Source organism: Bombus impatiens, unplaced genomic scaffold (assembly GCF_000188095.3).
Source record: "Bombus impatiens unplaced genomic scaffold, BIMP_2.2 scf_2859, whole genome shotgun sequence".
Classification (NCBI taxonomy): Eukaryota; Metazoa; Arthropoda; class Insecta; order Hymenoptera; family Apidae; genus Bombus; species Bombus impatiens.
This window is the reverse complement of record NT_179278.1, coordinates 48,267-66,049: the sequence shown is the minus strand read 5'-3', so window position 1 is coordinate 66,049 and position 17,783 is coordinate 48,267. Positions and strand designations below refer to the sequence as shown.

The following is a 17,783-nucleotide window of genomic DNA, read 5'->3' as shown; positions in this document are numbered from 1 at the left end:
GCCCGCCACAATTCTGATCGTTTGCCGCCTGTTTACCGATCAGAGCGTCAATACTGAAGTTCCTCTTCTTGTCAGCCGGCGGATGGCTGCTCGGTATCGTGGTGGTCCTCGTTGGCGCAGGGTCGATTTGTCTGATCGGCGGAGCCGTGATCGGTACCGGTTTGTACAGTGGTGGAGGCGGTTCCAGGAAGCCGCCAAGCTTCAGAGCTTCCAAGGTCGACGGGGAGAAGTCGAGCAGAGGCAGACCGGGTGGCGGAGACAGATACGCGGCGCTTGGATAGGTCAGAGCACCGGGATGACCACCGCCGCCGCCAGGGCAAGGTCCTCGATCGCCGCAAATGGCAAAGGTCGCCATAATCGCCCTGTCTCGGAGCACATAATGCGGCGGAGGCCTCTTGTACCTCTTTCTGCGACGCAAGAAGCTCCCATTGTCGAACATGTCCTCGGCCAATGGGTCTAGGGTCCAGTAATTCCCTTTTCCAGGATTTCCTGGCTCACGTGGTATCTTGATGAAACAATCGTTCAGGGACAGATTGTGTCTGATAGAGTTTTGCCAGGCCGGGAACTTGTCGTGGTAATAAGGGAACCGTGACATGATGAACTCGCAGATTCCACTCAATGTCAGTTTCTTTTGTGGCGACTGAAGAATCGCCATTGTAATGAGAGCTATGTAAGAATAAGGTGGCTTGATCAAAGACGAGGACATCTTGTCGTTGCTATAGGACGATGCTTGGCCGGACGAGTTGTTCTTTTGTTGACTGTTGGCCGACATCATCGAGTAGTTCTTCTTGCTGCGACTTCCACCACGGTTTCTGGAGGACGCGGTGGTTGGCGGGACTGGAGAACTCGAGATGATTGGGCTGGACGATGATTGGGACGGTGACAGGTCGTTTTTGTCCAGACTCACCGGGTCCACGATCATGCTGCTGCTGTCAGAGTCGCGGTCGCTGTCCGCGCAGCCGTCGCACGACAGATTCGACATCATCATCCCACGCGGTTCCATCGTGATCGCTTCATGGGCACATTTAAGCCTATTTTTTTCTGTCTTTTTTTTTGGAAACTTTAGTTTCTCTGGTTCTTTGGAAATAGGTGAAGATACTCGTTGTTGTTCGTGCTCATGGTGTTCTTGTCTTATTTCACCGACGAGGGATCGCTTTCGTGAATATTTGTACGCGCTAATGTGTACTTGCTGCGCTCTCTTGAAATATTCTTTCGTTTGTTCTTCTTAAATTTTTTAACGAGGTATAAATGTAGGTTGTCCGTCGATGTTCAAAAGCACTGAACGAAATCGCGCGAGCATTTCTCTTTCGACATGTTTTCGCGAGGCAACTGTCACACACACGAGCTCCGTACGAATTGTTATCTTACGCTAATAGTTTGTTTCCACAACGATAACGAGCATTTTTCTTTTTACTCTTCTTCTCCGTGTCACCCACTCACTCTATCTCAAGGATGACGGCTGCCAGTGACGCACTCCACTTTATCGCTAACGATCTTGCGATATTCGCTAACCATCACGATTGCCCCTCATGCCCCCTCATCGAGCACGCTTCGACTTTCCCTAAAATACTACGATCTCCCTAATCTATCAGTTTCCAACAACAAGTCACTTCTCCCTTGTTCGATGTAACCAATCTCTCGTTACAGGATCACTCTCGGTTCAAATGCGACACGACGAAAAAAGAAAATGAAAATAAATCACAAGGAAAGTGGAAAACAACAACGATTCTTCCAACTGTTCGAATAAATTTCAATCGTCAATTGCCGGAGGACACAGTAGCCGCACTAGGTGTCGATTATCGAGAGAGTCCATGAGCGAGCGTTTCTACGCGATAAATCACGTTTGACGAGGTTAGGTGTACGAAATGCGGTCGAAGCTTATGATGCGCGGTTGCGAGTGTGCCAGCGCCGTGTAGGACCGTCTACGAGGCGAAATCGTAGGTCGAATTGATTCGAAGTGACTGCTTTGGTCCTACATGGGCGGACCAATGGGCGGGCATTTCAACCTCTCGTAAAAAGGGGATGAAGGGGTGGCGGTAGTGCTCCGGCTCTACCACCCCTCCAACGGCCGGTATTCCGGCGGATCCGGCGCGCTCCCTCCACATCCTCCTTCAGGAGAGAAGAGGAATCGTTGTCGTCACCACGAACGAGGAGAAACCCCCGGAGGGGACGTCGGAGTTAGGAAAATAGCGGGATAGATAAAGGGACTTTCGAGGCGGACCTGGAGGGGTAGAGAGAGGGCGAAATTGTAACACTCCGGGGGCTGCTTTGCTTTGAGCGGCACGGCAAAAGGACCAGGCGTTACGTACTAATAGAACCTGCCTGTACAGATTCTCCCTCCCCCATCTCTCTCTCTCTCTCTCTTTCTCTCTCTAGAGGTATCGATACCCGTTTTCAAATGTTCTCGCTCACCTGCAACTTCCGCAGTGTAGACGTGTTGCCTTTGGTTCTTATGCACGAGGGTTATGGGGTGAATGTCTGGTAAAGGATTTGGATATTTTGTCGGTGAGTTCGAGGAAGGGTGAAATGCTTTTTGAAATTTTGTAGAGGTTTGATTTAAGTAAATCATGAGAAAGGTTCGATTGATGTGACAGCGTAGAAGCGACTTTTGGAATATTTTATTGGTAGAGTTTGGATGTGAATCAGCAATTGAGAATATTTCGTTAGTGGGATTGAGAAACGGATGGATTTGTTTTTAGTGAATTTTGCAGAGGTTCCATGAGAAATATCTTGACATATGCAACATCGGTATGGTGTTGCAATGGCGGAGAGATTTCGAATATTTTATCGATGGAATTCAAGTAAGGATAAAAGTTATTCTTTTTTTTTTTAGAGGATTTCGTGAGAATTAGTATGAAATAATGTTTGAAGCAGTAGAACGATGGTGTACGGGTTTGGAATATTTTATTAATGGAATTAAGAGATAAATGGTAGTTAGTTTTGGGGGATGGAGATTATATAGAAGCATAGCCGACGTAAAATTTGAAACAGGATTAGTGCAATATTATAAAAAGCTTTGGGTCATTTCGATGGTAGAACTGAGAAGAGAATGGAAATATGGTGTTAATTAGTTTGAAATAACGTTTCAAATAGTATTGACAACAGTCGTAAATGAGACAAAGTGAGATTTGTAACTCTAATTAGCATCTAAATGGAAATTATTCTTTTTCAGGAGTTTTGTAAAAAGTAGGACCCGATTAGTATTTGAAATCAGTATTAACAGTATTATACATTACTTCAGTAACTTCTTTGTTACCAATGCTATAAAACTTTGACTGAAGCAGTGTCTAAAATAATAACGTAGTACTAGAAGCAAATTCCTTTGTGCGATACAACGCGATCTACGAGTCACATAGCTCCTCATAAATACTACAATACTACCACATACAACGTAAAAATCACGATAACCTATGAATTTCTCGCTCGATCAATAAAACCTGAAAACCTCGCCAACTATCACAAATCGGAAATAAAATAAAGAAATTCTTCAGACGCGACGTTTCAACAAAATCGAACGATAGCGAGCCTAATAGGAGTAGCCGTGCAGGTCGCGAGATCCCGGCTAGGTTCTTGGATTTGCAGCCTCGAAATGGAGAACGATGGGATCCGTAGTATCGCCAACAGAGCGAGCCGAGCTGCACGCATCACGAGTTAACTTCCCTCAGGCAGCTCAAATAGAATCTGTATTACGCCGCGGTGGTACATAGAGAGAGGAACGAAGACGGCACACGAAACAGATCACGAGAAACAGAGACGAGGATCGAGTAAGTGAGACAGAGGAACACGATGATAGACACGAAACACGATAAAGGTGAGAAAGAGAGGAAGGGACCGAAGAGAAGGTGAACAGAAGAGAGAACGACGAGTCTATTGGTGGAACGAAGAGAGTGAAAGGGAGTCGAAATGGGGTGAGACAGAGAGACATGGAGAACGATATAGACAGATGCGTATCTACCTGAGCGCACTATCGGTTCACAGAGCCGAGCAGAGAGCGAATATTGTGTTTACCCATACGCACGGCTTTGCGATGCAAATAATCTGGTATTATTGCACTTACTCCACGTAGCAGCGAGGTTCTTCCGTGACTGGCACAGCTTCAACCCTTCTTTCCTTTCTGCATCCCTTGGCCGAGTATTTATTTGCACGATGCACGCACCCGTATATACCTATCCGTTGTATCGAAATCTATCCTGTTATTACTGCTTCTTCTAAGAGTCGCGTATTATTTACAACGATCGTTTTTAGTCGCATCGATCAAGCAACATGGATATCCTACGCTCGCTTCTTGCACAATGGGGTTTATGATGGTTTCTCGAGTGATGCTCTTCGGATGATCGTGGTTATTGGAACTACGTTTTCTTGGATTATTTCGGTGAAGCGGTAGGTGCGGTAGAGTATGCTGTTGACGGTAAGTGTGGTAAGGAAGTTCGCGTTTTATGGGAAAGGAATTTTTGAAATATAGCAAGGTTGAGTTTCTTAAGCGATCGTATTCTAATTTTGTAACCTTGGATTTTCATTCATTCATATTACTTGTTTTATCGTTGTATGGTAGGTAAGAATGCGCTGTGTTGTATAGTACTACGCATTTTACAATTATATTTTCCAGCATACGTGACTTATAGCGAATGATATTCTAATTTACGAATATTAACGTAACGAAACGTAACGTAATTAAACGAATCTCTGATAAATTCTAAATCTAAAAATCTGATAAAATCTAAATCTCTGATAAAATTGAAAGGTTTTTAATGAAAACGAGTGAATGGAATTCCTAGTACTTTCTAACGCTTTCTTCATATTCAGAGGTTTTAACCGCAAGAATATATGAAGCATCGAGTAATAAGTAGAAAGGAGTAGTATATTTTCAGGCATACCTTATAGAATTAACACAGTTTCTTCACCTTTAAAACCATTTTCAAGTACAAACTGAATACAGGAAGTTATGCATGAAGTTACTTGATGATTTCGAAGAATGATATATAGCCAGGAGACTAACCCAATATAATGACGTTTGACTTCAGAAAATAATGAGTCATCAATGAGCAATAAACGAAAGTTGTGCCCAGTTGATTAATTTAAACTTATCGAATATCGTAAGATATATTCGAATATACAATTTTCCAGTAAACACCTAGCACCTGTATGGTATGCCTGTATTTAGATCTAATTAACTGATAGACTGCATCTCTCACAATACAATTAAGACCTCGGTAGAAAATTATTTTATCTACCAGGTAACATATATATTAATAACACTTTAAATATTTTATATATTTGTCCATATTGTGTGTACTTTGTGCAATTTTGCATTTACAAATTTTCTACAAACCCATAAAAATCCGTAATCTATTAATTAACACGTGCCGTAATACATAAAACGGTGTGCCGATAATTTTCCCAGCCACTGTATATACCTTCGTGTTCCTCGTTTGTTTATCGTCCAGCAATATTCCCTCGATTGCTCGTTCAAGGAGAAACATATGGAAGTCACAAGGAAGAGGAAGATCCCTCTTCCTTTTCACTGTCGCCTGCCGTGTCTTTCGCTGATTCAGCGATTACCACATTAATCTCAAGTTCCGGGTAGGTTAGGTTAGGTCGATGGACAGAGGAACAGACGGCGGGCATACCCGACCATAGAAACCCTTAGGCGTTTCGCCATTCACTTCGCGACGGATTGCGGATTCCACGAGTTCCACTATTCGATTCGATTGCTTCTTATCCATGGACTCTCTCGCCACGCGTATTTACCTCTCCTGATTTCTTCCCTCTCGATCTCCTTCCGGTAAATCTGTCGAGGGTGTCCCTTCGACTTATTGCACGCTTTGCCTCCTGCCTCTTTTCTTACTCATACACTATGCTCAGTACGAGGAGAAAAAAGGCTGCCTGGTTAAATGATTTCGTTGGTTAACCCTTCGAATGCCAACATCGTCCGTGAAGATTTTTTTCTTCCAGTTAAGTCTCTGATTTTTCATCTAATTTTTTGTATACAATCCTCGAGAAATTCCTCTTGGCGATAGATTTATAGTGTATTGTTTTTGTCCCTTCTTGATCTTCGAAGCTTCGTCGTGCAATTGTTTTGCAGTTACGTTTGATACGTCTATTGCGAGTGTTTTTTCAATGACGTAGAACAATTGTGCATTTCGTGTGACATAAGGAATCGAAATTATTTATGATTCGGACGATTGTTTATCGGATTGTTTATTCCGATGATTATTTATGGATGGTCTATAGTCCAAGGAAAATAATTACTACGTCGTCTAATCGGAATATAGAAATCTAAAGTATCCAAAATATTCGTGCTTGACAAAGCAACCATCGGATCCTGAAACCTATCACAACCAACTTCAAACCGACGTCGATCTCCTCAAACCTCGACGACACCGGATATCCATATGCCTATCAACGTTCAATGTCTTTCAAAATTCGCAAGATTACGTAGACGCGCGGAAGAGATAATCGACGCGCAGGACGCGTGTTATGATCGATCTCGCAAAAGAATCGCGAGTGGAGGAAACTCGAAAGGGCCGAAGGATCCGTCAGAGACCACCGAGCAAGAAGGAAGAAACGAAGGAACGTGGAGTGAAAGGAAAAGGAACGGTGAAAGGGGATGAACAGGGCGAGCAGCCAGGGCGGAGTCAGTGAAACGAGACCGATGAAAGTGTTTATGGGCAAAAAAAAGGGACTGGCTGCGTTGGATGACTCGTCGACTTTCGACGAAAAGCCGGCAAGATTATGCCGCCATCTTGGATGTTGGTAAATATCTCGTGGCACAAGAGGCTGTCGAGTAAGGGATCCAGCATGGGCGGAGAAGTAAGCTGCTACTACTACTAGCAGAGAAGGGAAGACTACTGGCTTCGACGCTACGGTAGTTGCGCTGTAATCGTTGTGCACCGAAGACGAAGGAGAGACGATCAAGGCAAGAAAGTGAGAAATCGAGTCGAAAGCGAGAGAAGGACGAAGAGAAGAAGTGGAAGAAGCGAATAAGGAAGAAGAGGAGAAAAAGAAAGAACGGTGGAAGGGGGACAAGTTGGTTGGTGCACAAGAAGAAGGAAGAAAAGAAGGTGGTGGGTCTTGGATTTGATGCTAGTGGTAGTGGAGAGTGGAGCAGGGGTTGGAAAAGGTAAAGAAGTGCGAGAGGTCTTCGGCACAGAAGGCGAATATCCCCCGCTACAAAGAATACTGTCGGCTTTGCACCTTTTCCAAGACACCGTTTTTCCCGCCAGTAACTCTCTGCCTTTTTTCCACCCCAACCTCCTCTGCTCCAACGTCGTTCCTTTTTACCTCGTCGTGCTTACCACCTCGAGAACACCACTCCTACGATCCTCTGATCCTCTCTCTGTTTCGCGACAAGCCTCCTTCGTTCTTCCTTTCCTCCCTCTATCACTTTTCCTCTTTCCTTCTTCTTCTCCCTCCACCTTCGACGTGGCCGCTTACAACTCTGTCTTTCTACTTCTTACTTTCTTCTTGCGTCTTCCTTTCTTCTTTTCTTGTCTTCCTCTTTCTTTCTTTTTTTGTCTCCTCCCTCGTCGTGTCTCCCCTCCCCCCTTTTTGATCGTAAGAGCCTCGTGTATGCGGTTAAAGAGAACAGCCATTTACCTACGCGATTCAGAAACGGCAAACTGAAGCTTCCTCTCGGCGAAAGAACCACGGATTTTCTCTCTGTGGAAGGCAACCGTAATCCCGGAATATTCTCTCCTTCTGCTGCCGGGTTTTACACAGATAGACCGACCACGTGTTTCGTATACAATTTCCTTGGACGCTCGTTAGGAGGAACGTTGCAGAGGAACGTTTCTGGGGTAAGAGCGGAACGACCAGCGATTCCACCGGAGCGGAGGAGGAGCACGCCATTTAAGCGAACGTTTGATCGTGTAAACAGTCTTGGGCTATAATGGCGGCACTCGTGCTTCTGTTTAAGAGGATTACTAACTTTGTTTCTTCGAGACAGTTCGGTTCATTAGAAATCTATCGACGTATTTCTGAATTTTATATTATAGACTAGGGCTACTTACAAATACCTGCTTGCATGTGCGTTTGCTTTGTGTTTGATATTAGAACTACCAAACATGCAATTTCGGTTAGTGCAATTAATTGTCATTTTGTTGAAGTAAAAATACAGCTATTATTACGACTAGCTTATCTATTTTCATCATATAACTTTAATCGTAAGAGCCTAGGTACTTTATATTTGGGAAAAAATAATAAGTAGAGTTTTAATATTAATTCGTGATTTGAACAAATGATACAAACGTATAACTTCTCAGCAATCTAAAAATATTATTTATTTGTTATTCATAAATGTAACTTATGTAAATATGACTGAGAGATATCGGGTAATCATCTTTATCTGATCTTAGTAAATCCATTCCTGAAGAAATTAAAACCTTTTTCTCACGCATGTGTTTGATATCTCTTAATTACTATAATCCTTTGCAATATTAGCTGGATAAATGTTAGTAATTTTTCTTCTGTAAACTAAAACATACGTTGCATGTTAACAACAATTGAAAGGAGAATAATCATCAAACGTGTGCAAAAAATAATATTTAAATATTTTGATATATATATTGTGTGTGTGTGTGTGTGTGTGTGTAAGAATGTTTTCGAAACCCGTAAAATGATAAACAACAAAATATTATTATCACGAATAAGGGAAAAAGCAATTGAAAGTTGAAGATAAAATATAGCTATATTTTGTTTGATATTTAACTTTCAATACGAAAATAAATTAAATGGGAAGGCGGAGATAATAATGGAAAACAGGAGACTGAGGAAACAGAATGGTAATAATAATACAATAATAAGGTTTGACAACAAAATGTGAATTTCGGAAAAAGCAATATAGGGGTATAAAGTGATCATAGAAATATACATATATTTATGCCCTTAAAAAGTATTAACATTATGGAACAAATAATGAATTTGTAAAAACGTGATTGTTCCATTCCAAGGAACAAAAACTTGGATCTCTGTTAATTTTATAAAACACGTTTTCGCAGTTAAAAGGCTTACTTTAACCCTTAGAACAATTCCTTTCAGCAATTTATTGTCCATTGTACTCTCAATAGGCGAGCGTGCCATAAACGCGATTGCTTCCAAAGTGTAAATTAGCTGATTATAACGACCCGATCGATCCTTATCTAATTATATACGAAATCTCATCTTCTTTATCGCGCTTCGAGCCCACAGAAATGCAATGAGCGATGATGCCCAGCGAGCTAATCTACCGATTGGCAATTTTCTTACGTTCAGTGATATCCACTATCGAGACTTCTGTTTTGCGCCTTGCCAAACGTCAGTCAAGCAAGATCAGTCTCGCGCGAGCCTTTCAACTGTGAACAGTGGTTAAGTCGAAGGAAAGATGTGAACCGAATTAAAAGAATCATTGTATAACGCGATAAAAATCATAGAATTCAAAGGATGCTTCTAAAAACTAAGGAAGAATTTTTAGATCCGCTATATCTTTCGTATTTTGATCCTTGACTTTATATGCCATTAGTTTTTTTTATATTAAACGATAATCAGAATTAATTACAAATGACTGAAAAATTATACGCATTCGTAAACGCGATTTCTTTATAAAAATATTTCAAAAGAGAGACTCGACTTCTTGCATCTTAAACTCTATTAGGAGAGCGATGAAATGATTCATAGGTACTTCAAGAACATGTAACGATACTCAAAAATGTATAGCAACTTGCTTTAGTCCTACCGCAAAAATATACATCTTCCTCAAATGGTTTAATTACGCTAAGAATAATAATATTTAGTAATCTAATTTTTTGTATTTCAAATTTCTCAAAAACGACAGACAAACTCTATAGATATGCTAAAAAATCCTAAAAAATATCATCTTAAATGAAATTTCGGTCCAATTAAAATCTAAATCTATATCTCCTCCGTGCTAAATTATTACACATTCTTAAAAAAAAAAAAAAGAAAAAAATATACAAAATCGCTAATTCTGCATTACCATTTTTCCATCGCATAATTTCTCTAGACTCGCGATAATTCGAAGCTGGAGCGAGGCGATCTGTTTTGAAATTCCAACGCGTTTCCGCCGTGTCGTTTTTACTCTTGAGCCGGCGACATCGTTAACGTCATCGAGGCGACGCTCGTTTCACTGGCGCGCGCGCTCGTGCACACCAAATGGAGGCCTATCAATATTTCATAAGCCTGGTAAAAAGGGACGAGTGTTTACAGCACGCTAAGCGACGAATCCTCGATCTTGTTCGCCGGTTAGCCGTAAGTGTCTTCCCTCGTCGGAGAAATTTGCATGCGATTGAATTTCAAATTTCAGCCGCTCTGTGGTCTCGTGACCGAAGCTTCGAGCACCTTCGCCCAGTCCTCTTGCTTTCAATTCCGCGCGAAATGAAATTGTTATTAATGTAGTGTCGCGTTGCGCCTCGACGAACTGAAGCTTCTTTTAAAATTCCCGCTTTTGAAGATATTTCACATGGAAGAATATTTTCGAAGAAACGACGATTCTGACTTTTTTCCCGAGAATAAACGATTTGGCTGTATGAAAGAAGGTTTGTTTCAGGATCTATTGATTACGCGAGATAATCAATGCTTTTTAGTGATTAATTCGTTATTAACTCGTTTCTAAGATGAGTCTGAATTTCCCATCCCTTCTCACAATCTAGTGGAGAATTTTTAAAACTACATTTTCATGTTTTTCAATTGTAGAAACATCTTGACAGAGAAAATGTTACATCAAATTAATTGTTACAATATGTGATTTAATAAATGAAACGGAACATCTGAAGGACTGTACGTTTGTAGCAAAGCGATACGAAAATAACACACACGTCTAAAGACAGGGTTTATTTTCTTATGGTCTCTCTCGTTAATTTGTAAATTCGATAAAATTCGTATATACTCCTTTTACAAATCTGCCAATATATCCAGATATTTCCGGATGATAATGTTCTTCGCATCTTTTCATTTTCATCTCTCAAGTTAGAAGCTGTTCACAACACCTATGCGAAACAAATTTTTCAAAAATATATCAATCCTTTAAAATCGTCATAATACACATTCGGATAGTATGGCATAAAATATGCCAACGTTATTCGCGTGCATGCGATTGTACACGACTGGGTATCAAGAAAAGAGAGCGCAACGGGCCAACGATCCCAATTATAAACATTTCTCGTAGCTTTTCAGAGCTACATTTGTCGAAAGAGGGAACGTGTATAGCCGGTGCATTTCATAGTTCACGCACCCTCGGTACACTCTTCACGTTCTCCGACGTATACCGCCTCCATATCGCTCTTGGTCCAAAAGTACTTTTCGTTTTCAAGTGCGTCCGAGCACATGCGGGTTGATTTTCTTCTTTCTTCCCTTTTTTCTCGCCCTCGTTGCGTCACCTTCCGCTCGATGTTTTACAACGATAGGTCAACGGCTAGTATTATGTCAAAGGGAATGCACTTTACTCTTCCCTTCTTTTCTTTTCTTTTTCCTTTTTTTTTCCATTTGTATGGAAAACGTTCCTCTTTGATTAAGAATTAGTGGCATGAGAGGAAGAATCGGATGAAAATAATAGCACAAGCAATAATTGCGAGTTAAGAGTCGAGGAAATGTTGGTAGGTGGAAAATTAAATTAAGTTTAAATAGTTTATGTCGAATTGAAAATGGATGCAATATTAACGAATTGAAAATTACAATTACACCGATGTGTTAAAATTTGTGGGGAAATTGGTGGATTAGAAATGGACTGCAAGTTTGTGTGCGTTTGTGGGAAATTCAAAGTAACAAAAACGCACAAATTGTACGTATTACGCGAAAATAGACGAATTGTCTAAGATGTATTGCGCTTATTCTAATATTCTGCGGAGAAACTAAATTTCTACCGAAATTCCATCCGTTTAATTAGATTTACGAAAATACGAATTTCAATAAAAATCCGCTGTCCATCGTTGAATTACAAATTGAACGAATACTGACGAGTAGAAAATTGAATGAACAAATCAGAAATTGAAAAATACAATTCGTCTTCGAATCTGATATATCGATGAATCAAAAGTTAAAATCGTACTGCTAGATTAGCAAGCTATTGACGAATTTAAGAACATAATACAAATGAAGTGAAAATTGGAACAGTAGATGCTCGTTTATCCGCACTTGCTTCGTACAAGCAAGTTAATTCTCAACTTCTATCGTCTCAACTGCCTCGTCTGCCAACCTGTTCGAATAAACGACGTTCTACTGTATATTCTTGCCAACAGATATACCCGTCTGTATCATCGCGTCACGTTGATGGCGGTCATCGTCGAATCTGTGATTGACACGAGGTTGCTGTGTAATCGCGAACAAGAAAAGTATTTCGCGGCGGTGTGCACGAAGGTGGCAGTGGTTGGTAGCATGTGAGGGTGCGTGAAAGACGCGAAGAGAAAAGAGGAAAGAAAATCGGCAGAGAGAAAGAAAGAGAGAGAGAGATAAAGAGAACGAAAAGTGACAGAGGGAGTGATAATTTGTTAGCATGCGCGCACCCCAAATGCGCGAAATCCCGTCGAAGTGCGGCTCGTGCGCATTGTTTCCTTGTTTGCCAGGTGTTTCGAGTGCTCGGGCCGAGTGGGGGCCACGCCATTGTTACGAGAAGTCGTGCAACCGCTCGACAAAGCCGACGATCTAATGCTCTTTTATTGTGCATTGTGCTCGGCCAAATCAAGGAACGGGGAGCACGCTAACCGAGGGATCTCCACCCGTTTCGATGCGATAGGGGCGGAGGAGGCGCCTCCGCAGCCACCACCGCTGCCGATCGCAACAAAGAGAAACCCCGTAGTGGAGGTCTTCGAGATCCTGCAGGTTTTTACAGTGTTTACGATGGCACGAGTCCACCGGTATCGATTTAACTCGCCAACAAATCGTTGTTTTTTAATGTTCTCTTGTTTCATCGTCCTGAGTTTTGATTTTAGTTATTTTAACGCTGTAACGACAGACGGGGTGGTAGTTTCATAGAGATTTTACGAGTAGTCGAGATCTTTCAGTGAATCAAAAATTTCATTTCGATCGAGAATTCTATTTTAGTTTAAATTGAACGTTAATAGTGAACATAAAAAATGCTAGAATTTCTCCCCTTTTTTCGTGTTTCTCTTCAGCGTATATTCTCAATCGTATTTCTACAAGAATTGGTAGGATATCGTTCCGCTGTTTATTAATTTCATATATTTTTGCGAAACGTTTTTCTGTAATATACTATGGGATTTAAGAAATCGAAGTTGATTTAATACACGTTTTGCATTAGTTCAATATAATTTCATGTATAAAAAGGAAAGATAAAATATACCTCGTAAATTTCAAAACATAATTTCTCATACAATAAGAAGATAATAAAAATGACATCTTAAATTTCATTACCGTTATCGTTATCGCTAGAAAAATTTAATATTCACTGTGCATCTAAATACAAAGATTGCCTATACGTATACGTATACCGATTCAAAATTATTTTATCGATCATTTTTCTGACATAATTTATACATACCACGCTATCAAGAAATTTTACATCACTTGATAAAAATAACGTCAGGAAATAATTCACAAATCACCAAAAAAAAAAAACAAATAAAATAATAGCACGAAACTATACTTACTAGAACTAGCCTTCCCAGAAACGAAGATGGAATACGAATGTGTCGCATGCAAACGATCAAAGAGTCATAGTAGGTTTCTTCCAAAAGAAATTTATTCTGTTCCAACATTTTTAAAGTGAAAATTTATTCGAACGGTTCCGTTCGTTTTAGTGTGGTACTGCGACTCGTGTTCACCGGGAGACTGACAATAATGCACGGAATAAATCGTCATCGCGATATCTGGTCGTATTAAAAACATGACAATATCCCACGATTAATAGCGCATACATAAAGTCACCAATGTATTATCGTATTTTATTATAGCGATGCGGAGTACTGTGTTCTAAACGTCGTCAAATTAGTTTCTTATTCCCCTTTCTTTGCATTTCATAATTGTTACACTATTTACGCTTATTATTCGTGTCCTTCGTCCTGCTTATGGAACTTTCCGTTTTCGCTAATCACTTACACGTCCAGACAGAAATATATGTGTGTGTGTGTGTGTGTGTGTGTGTATATATATATATATACATATATATATATATATACTCACTTGCTCTATTCAATTACAAGTTTCAAATAATTCTTCTCTTATCGTAAAAATCAAGCGTTTGGTATAGTTTTATCTTCGTCGTAAATTTTTTCCCTTCTTCCTTGTCTTTCATTTTAAATGTTATCTTGTATAATGTATTAACTACGTTCATGTAAAATCGTAGTCTTTTTCCTCGTAGCAAATCATTCATACCTTTTCACCGTGCAAAAAGGTTTTACATATTTGCTTAAGTACTTTGTTAGCTAAAATCCCTGAATAGCGTTTTCAGTGTTCGTGATATATTGCACAGATGTTACTATTATTATCGAAGAAAGTACGAATTCTTATTCTCGTGGGTGTAGAAATTTCATGGTAATTGAAACGATGTTAGTGGTGAAGTTGCGTGCAATGCAACACATTGGAGGTATATATTCCTTGTGTTTTACAGTGGTTTCTCTCCTTTTCTCGTCTTTTAATCCTTGTGTGATTTATCAGGCATTCATTCCTACATTTTCCTTACAACAGGATACCGTATGTTCTCATAGAAGTATCAAGAAATTAATCCAAAAATTTATTATTTAGACGTTGCTTCGATTTTCGTTTTTGAAACAAACTAATTAAATTTACAAAAGAGTAGCCAAAGCATTAAACTTACAAGTAGACCGTGTTATATTCGAAGTATTTATTGTGATATTCTAAGTGTGAAAGAAATTTCCACCTGGATTTCGTTTCTTTAGTTACGTTCATAGAAATATAAATTCGCATAAACATTCGTGGTCTGCTTGTAATACACGCTTGTCCAATAACTCAGAATACTCGAATGTCCATGTAAGATAGATCGCAACTAAGATGATTTACGAATGAAAATTTGGTAAAGTAATTCTTCGTTAATAGCGCTTATGTTTAGCACAAGTGTAGAAATAGATTCGAAGCTTTGATATTTAAGAGATCTTTTATCAATTTTACGTCGATTCAATAAAATAAAAATTTTACAAATTTCTATAATTCTTCAAACAAAAAGTGTTAGACTTATATAGAAATATATAAGCAACATTTTTTTGAAAGTCTATTTCGAATAATAATGATATTTTGTGATATCTTCATAAGAACGTGGAAATTTATTTAAAGAATTATAAAAATGACTACCCGGTTACTCACACAAGGGTTAATAGTTAATAACGTCGAACATTAATTTTTTTTTTGTTTTTTCATTCAATTAAGCCGCGTTATAATTCAAAATTCAAAATCACGTTATTACAATCTACGCATTAACACAATTATTGCCACTGACGGTTCTCCGTTTGCTTTAATAAAGCGAATAACGTTGCGAATGCTACGTAAAAAAATCTTTAGCTTTGGTTAATTGCAATATGCATGTTACACTTTTAATTACAAGTTCACACAATTTGTCCCATTCATTTTAATAAGCATCGTTATATCGATAAACATATTTGTGTAAATTAAAATAAATTTGTCATCTTTTCACGTTTGAATTCTTCACGAGGTAGACAAATGATCAAACAGAGATTCATCGTTTCATATTCGGTGAGTGGAATTGCATGCAAGCTATATTATTGTCAGTAAAACTCTGACTATAATTTATATCCTTAAACAGATCCAAGGTTCCATTAATAAATTAAATAAATAATGAATAATTCGTCGTTTCAAGCGTTAAATGCATACACCATAAATGATCAACATCTATCTACGTATAAATAACCGAAATAAATATAAAATATAAAATTACATATACAATTTTTCTATTGCAAATAAACAATAAATAAAAGATCATTTAAGATTGATTCTATATGTCGTAAATAAATTGCAATTGTAAACTATCTAGACTGACGGAGATTTTCTTCATTTCGTCTTTTCTCCTTTTTCCCCATTTTTTCGTCTTCGATCGACAATCGATCATCGAATCTACTTTGTCCTTAATAAGGTATCGATTCGACCTACGAACGATGATCGTTCCAGTCAAAAAACGTATAAAAGTCACATTTTCATTCTCCAACGTTCCGAACAATCTAACTATCGAATGAGATCCTCTCAGGCGTTCATTGTTGAAGCTATTGCATCTGAAATTGTTAGACATTTTTTTCGAAAAATTACTTCGATATTTTCTGAAAATGTCTTTCAATATTTTTATAGTTTTGAAATGATGTAACCCAAAAACGAATGTAATTCACGAAAATATTATTATAAATTTCATTATAGCCATTAATTATAGAACATATAGTTTCTTTGAACATGGATACTTTGTAAAATGTATAAAAGTATAAATAAAATGTTCAGATAAATTATTAATAACATTGGAATACAGGTAAATAAAATATATACACGAATAATATTGAAACATATTCTTAGAATTTAATAAAAATGTCTTTTGTTTTACTTGTATCGAAAAGGATGTAATTACTAATTCGCTATAGCAAAAAAAGTTTCGAGTACAGAGCATGAAAGTGCGTGAACCAAAATAATTAGTTAAATTTTGCTTTAATGAGAAATGCAAAAGAACAAAATACAAATTGAAAGATGTCTAACCATTTCAATTGCAATAACTATTGACGATCAAGCCTATATCTCTATATAATAACCCTAACTCACTCGGACATGACTAGCATCGTGATCGTATGAAACGAACAAAACAAAAACGTGATTGAATATCACAATCAGTTGTAAAAAAAGTGGAATGCTCATAAGAAAATTTTGGAAGATTTTATAAAAATATAAATAAAACAGAATGTTTCATTTACCAGCATAAAAAAATTAATTAACTCATGAAACGAAGAAAAGCTTGGTTGCCTAATTCTTTCATTAAACGTGACGCAAATTCGATTAACAGGATTAATATAATTTCGCTGGCAGGCAAAACGAGATGATAGTCTTTGTCCAAAAAACGTTCAATTCCCGTCTTATTAAGATATTAATATTCGTCTTACGATCAAATTATTAATCATTATAAACGTCAGTCTCATAAACGTCATTGAATCACAGCAGTCTCTGTTTCATTGTTAAAATTATGTATTTTATCATGTGATAGACTTGATATCACTTCAAATGCAGAATACAAATTAAGATAAAACACTGTATAAAAATGAAGTAAACTAACTGAGACTGTCGTGAGTCATCTACGATGAAAATTACCATTCGATCATGGAATATCTGAAAATGCATAATTTCACGTCGACTAAATAAAAATATTGTAAATTAACGTTTAACATAAACTTTACGGAGCATCCCACTTTACTTCGAACCTAAGCATAATTACACTCTATGGACCGATGATCAGGAATTGAAAGCACGCGTCAAGATTACGGCGAACAATTGGCCATACAAACTGTACCGCACATATACAGACCCCGATCGACGAATCAATTTCGCGCTAACGCCGATATAACATTATGTACAAATTTATTAAAACAATGACTAGCAATCGGTACGTTGCTCGTACCCCATCGATATCTCGCTATCGATACGTTAAGACGAATCCTCTTCACCGATGGACCTAATAGTGGATCAACCATAAAAGAACGCGTTTATGTCACTTTCAATCATTTCTAGTTCACATTCGCACTATATAATAATAAATCTCAACTAAACAACATATTGTCAGCTATAATGGAGGCAATAAGTATTAATCGTTTAAAAATAACTTTTCAATATATTAATTTTCA

General features: G+C 38.5%; 1 protein-coding gene across 1 annotated transcript in view; it reads right to left on the bottom strand.

The window, feature by feature from the left end:
- LOC100745558 (forkhead box protein D3) overlaps positions 1 to 4,418 on the bottom strand; it is an 8,149-nt gene extending 3,731 nt beyond the window's left edge. The window contains exon 1 of the mRNA XM_033324464.1: positions 1 to 4,418. Coding sequence (XP_033180355.1) covers positions 1 to 1,003 — 1,003 coding nt within the window. The 5' untranslated portion in view covers positions 1,004 to 4,418.
- Positions 4,419 to 17,783: the final 13,365 nt, after the last annotated feature.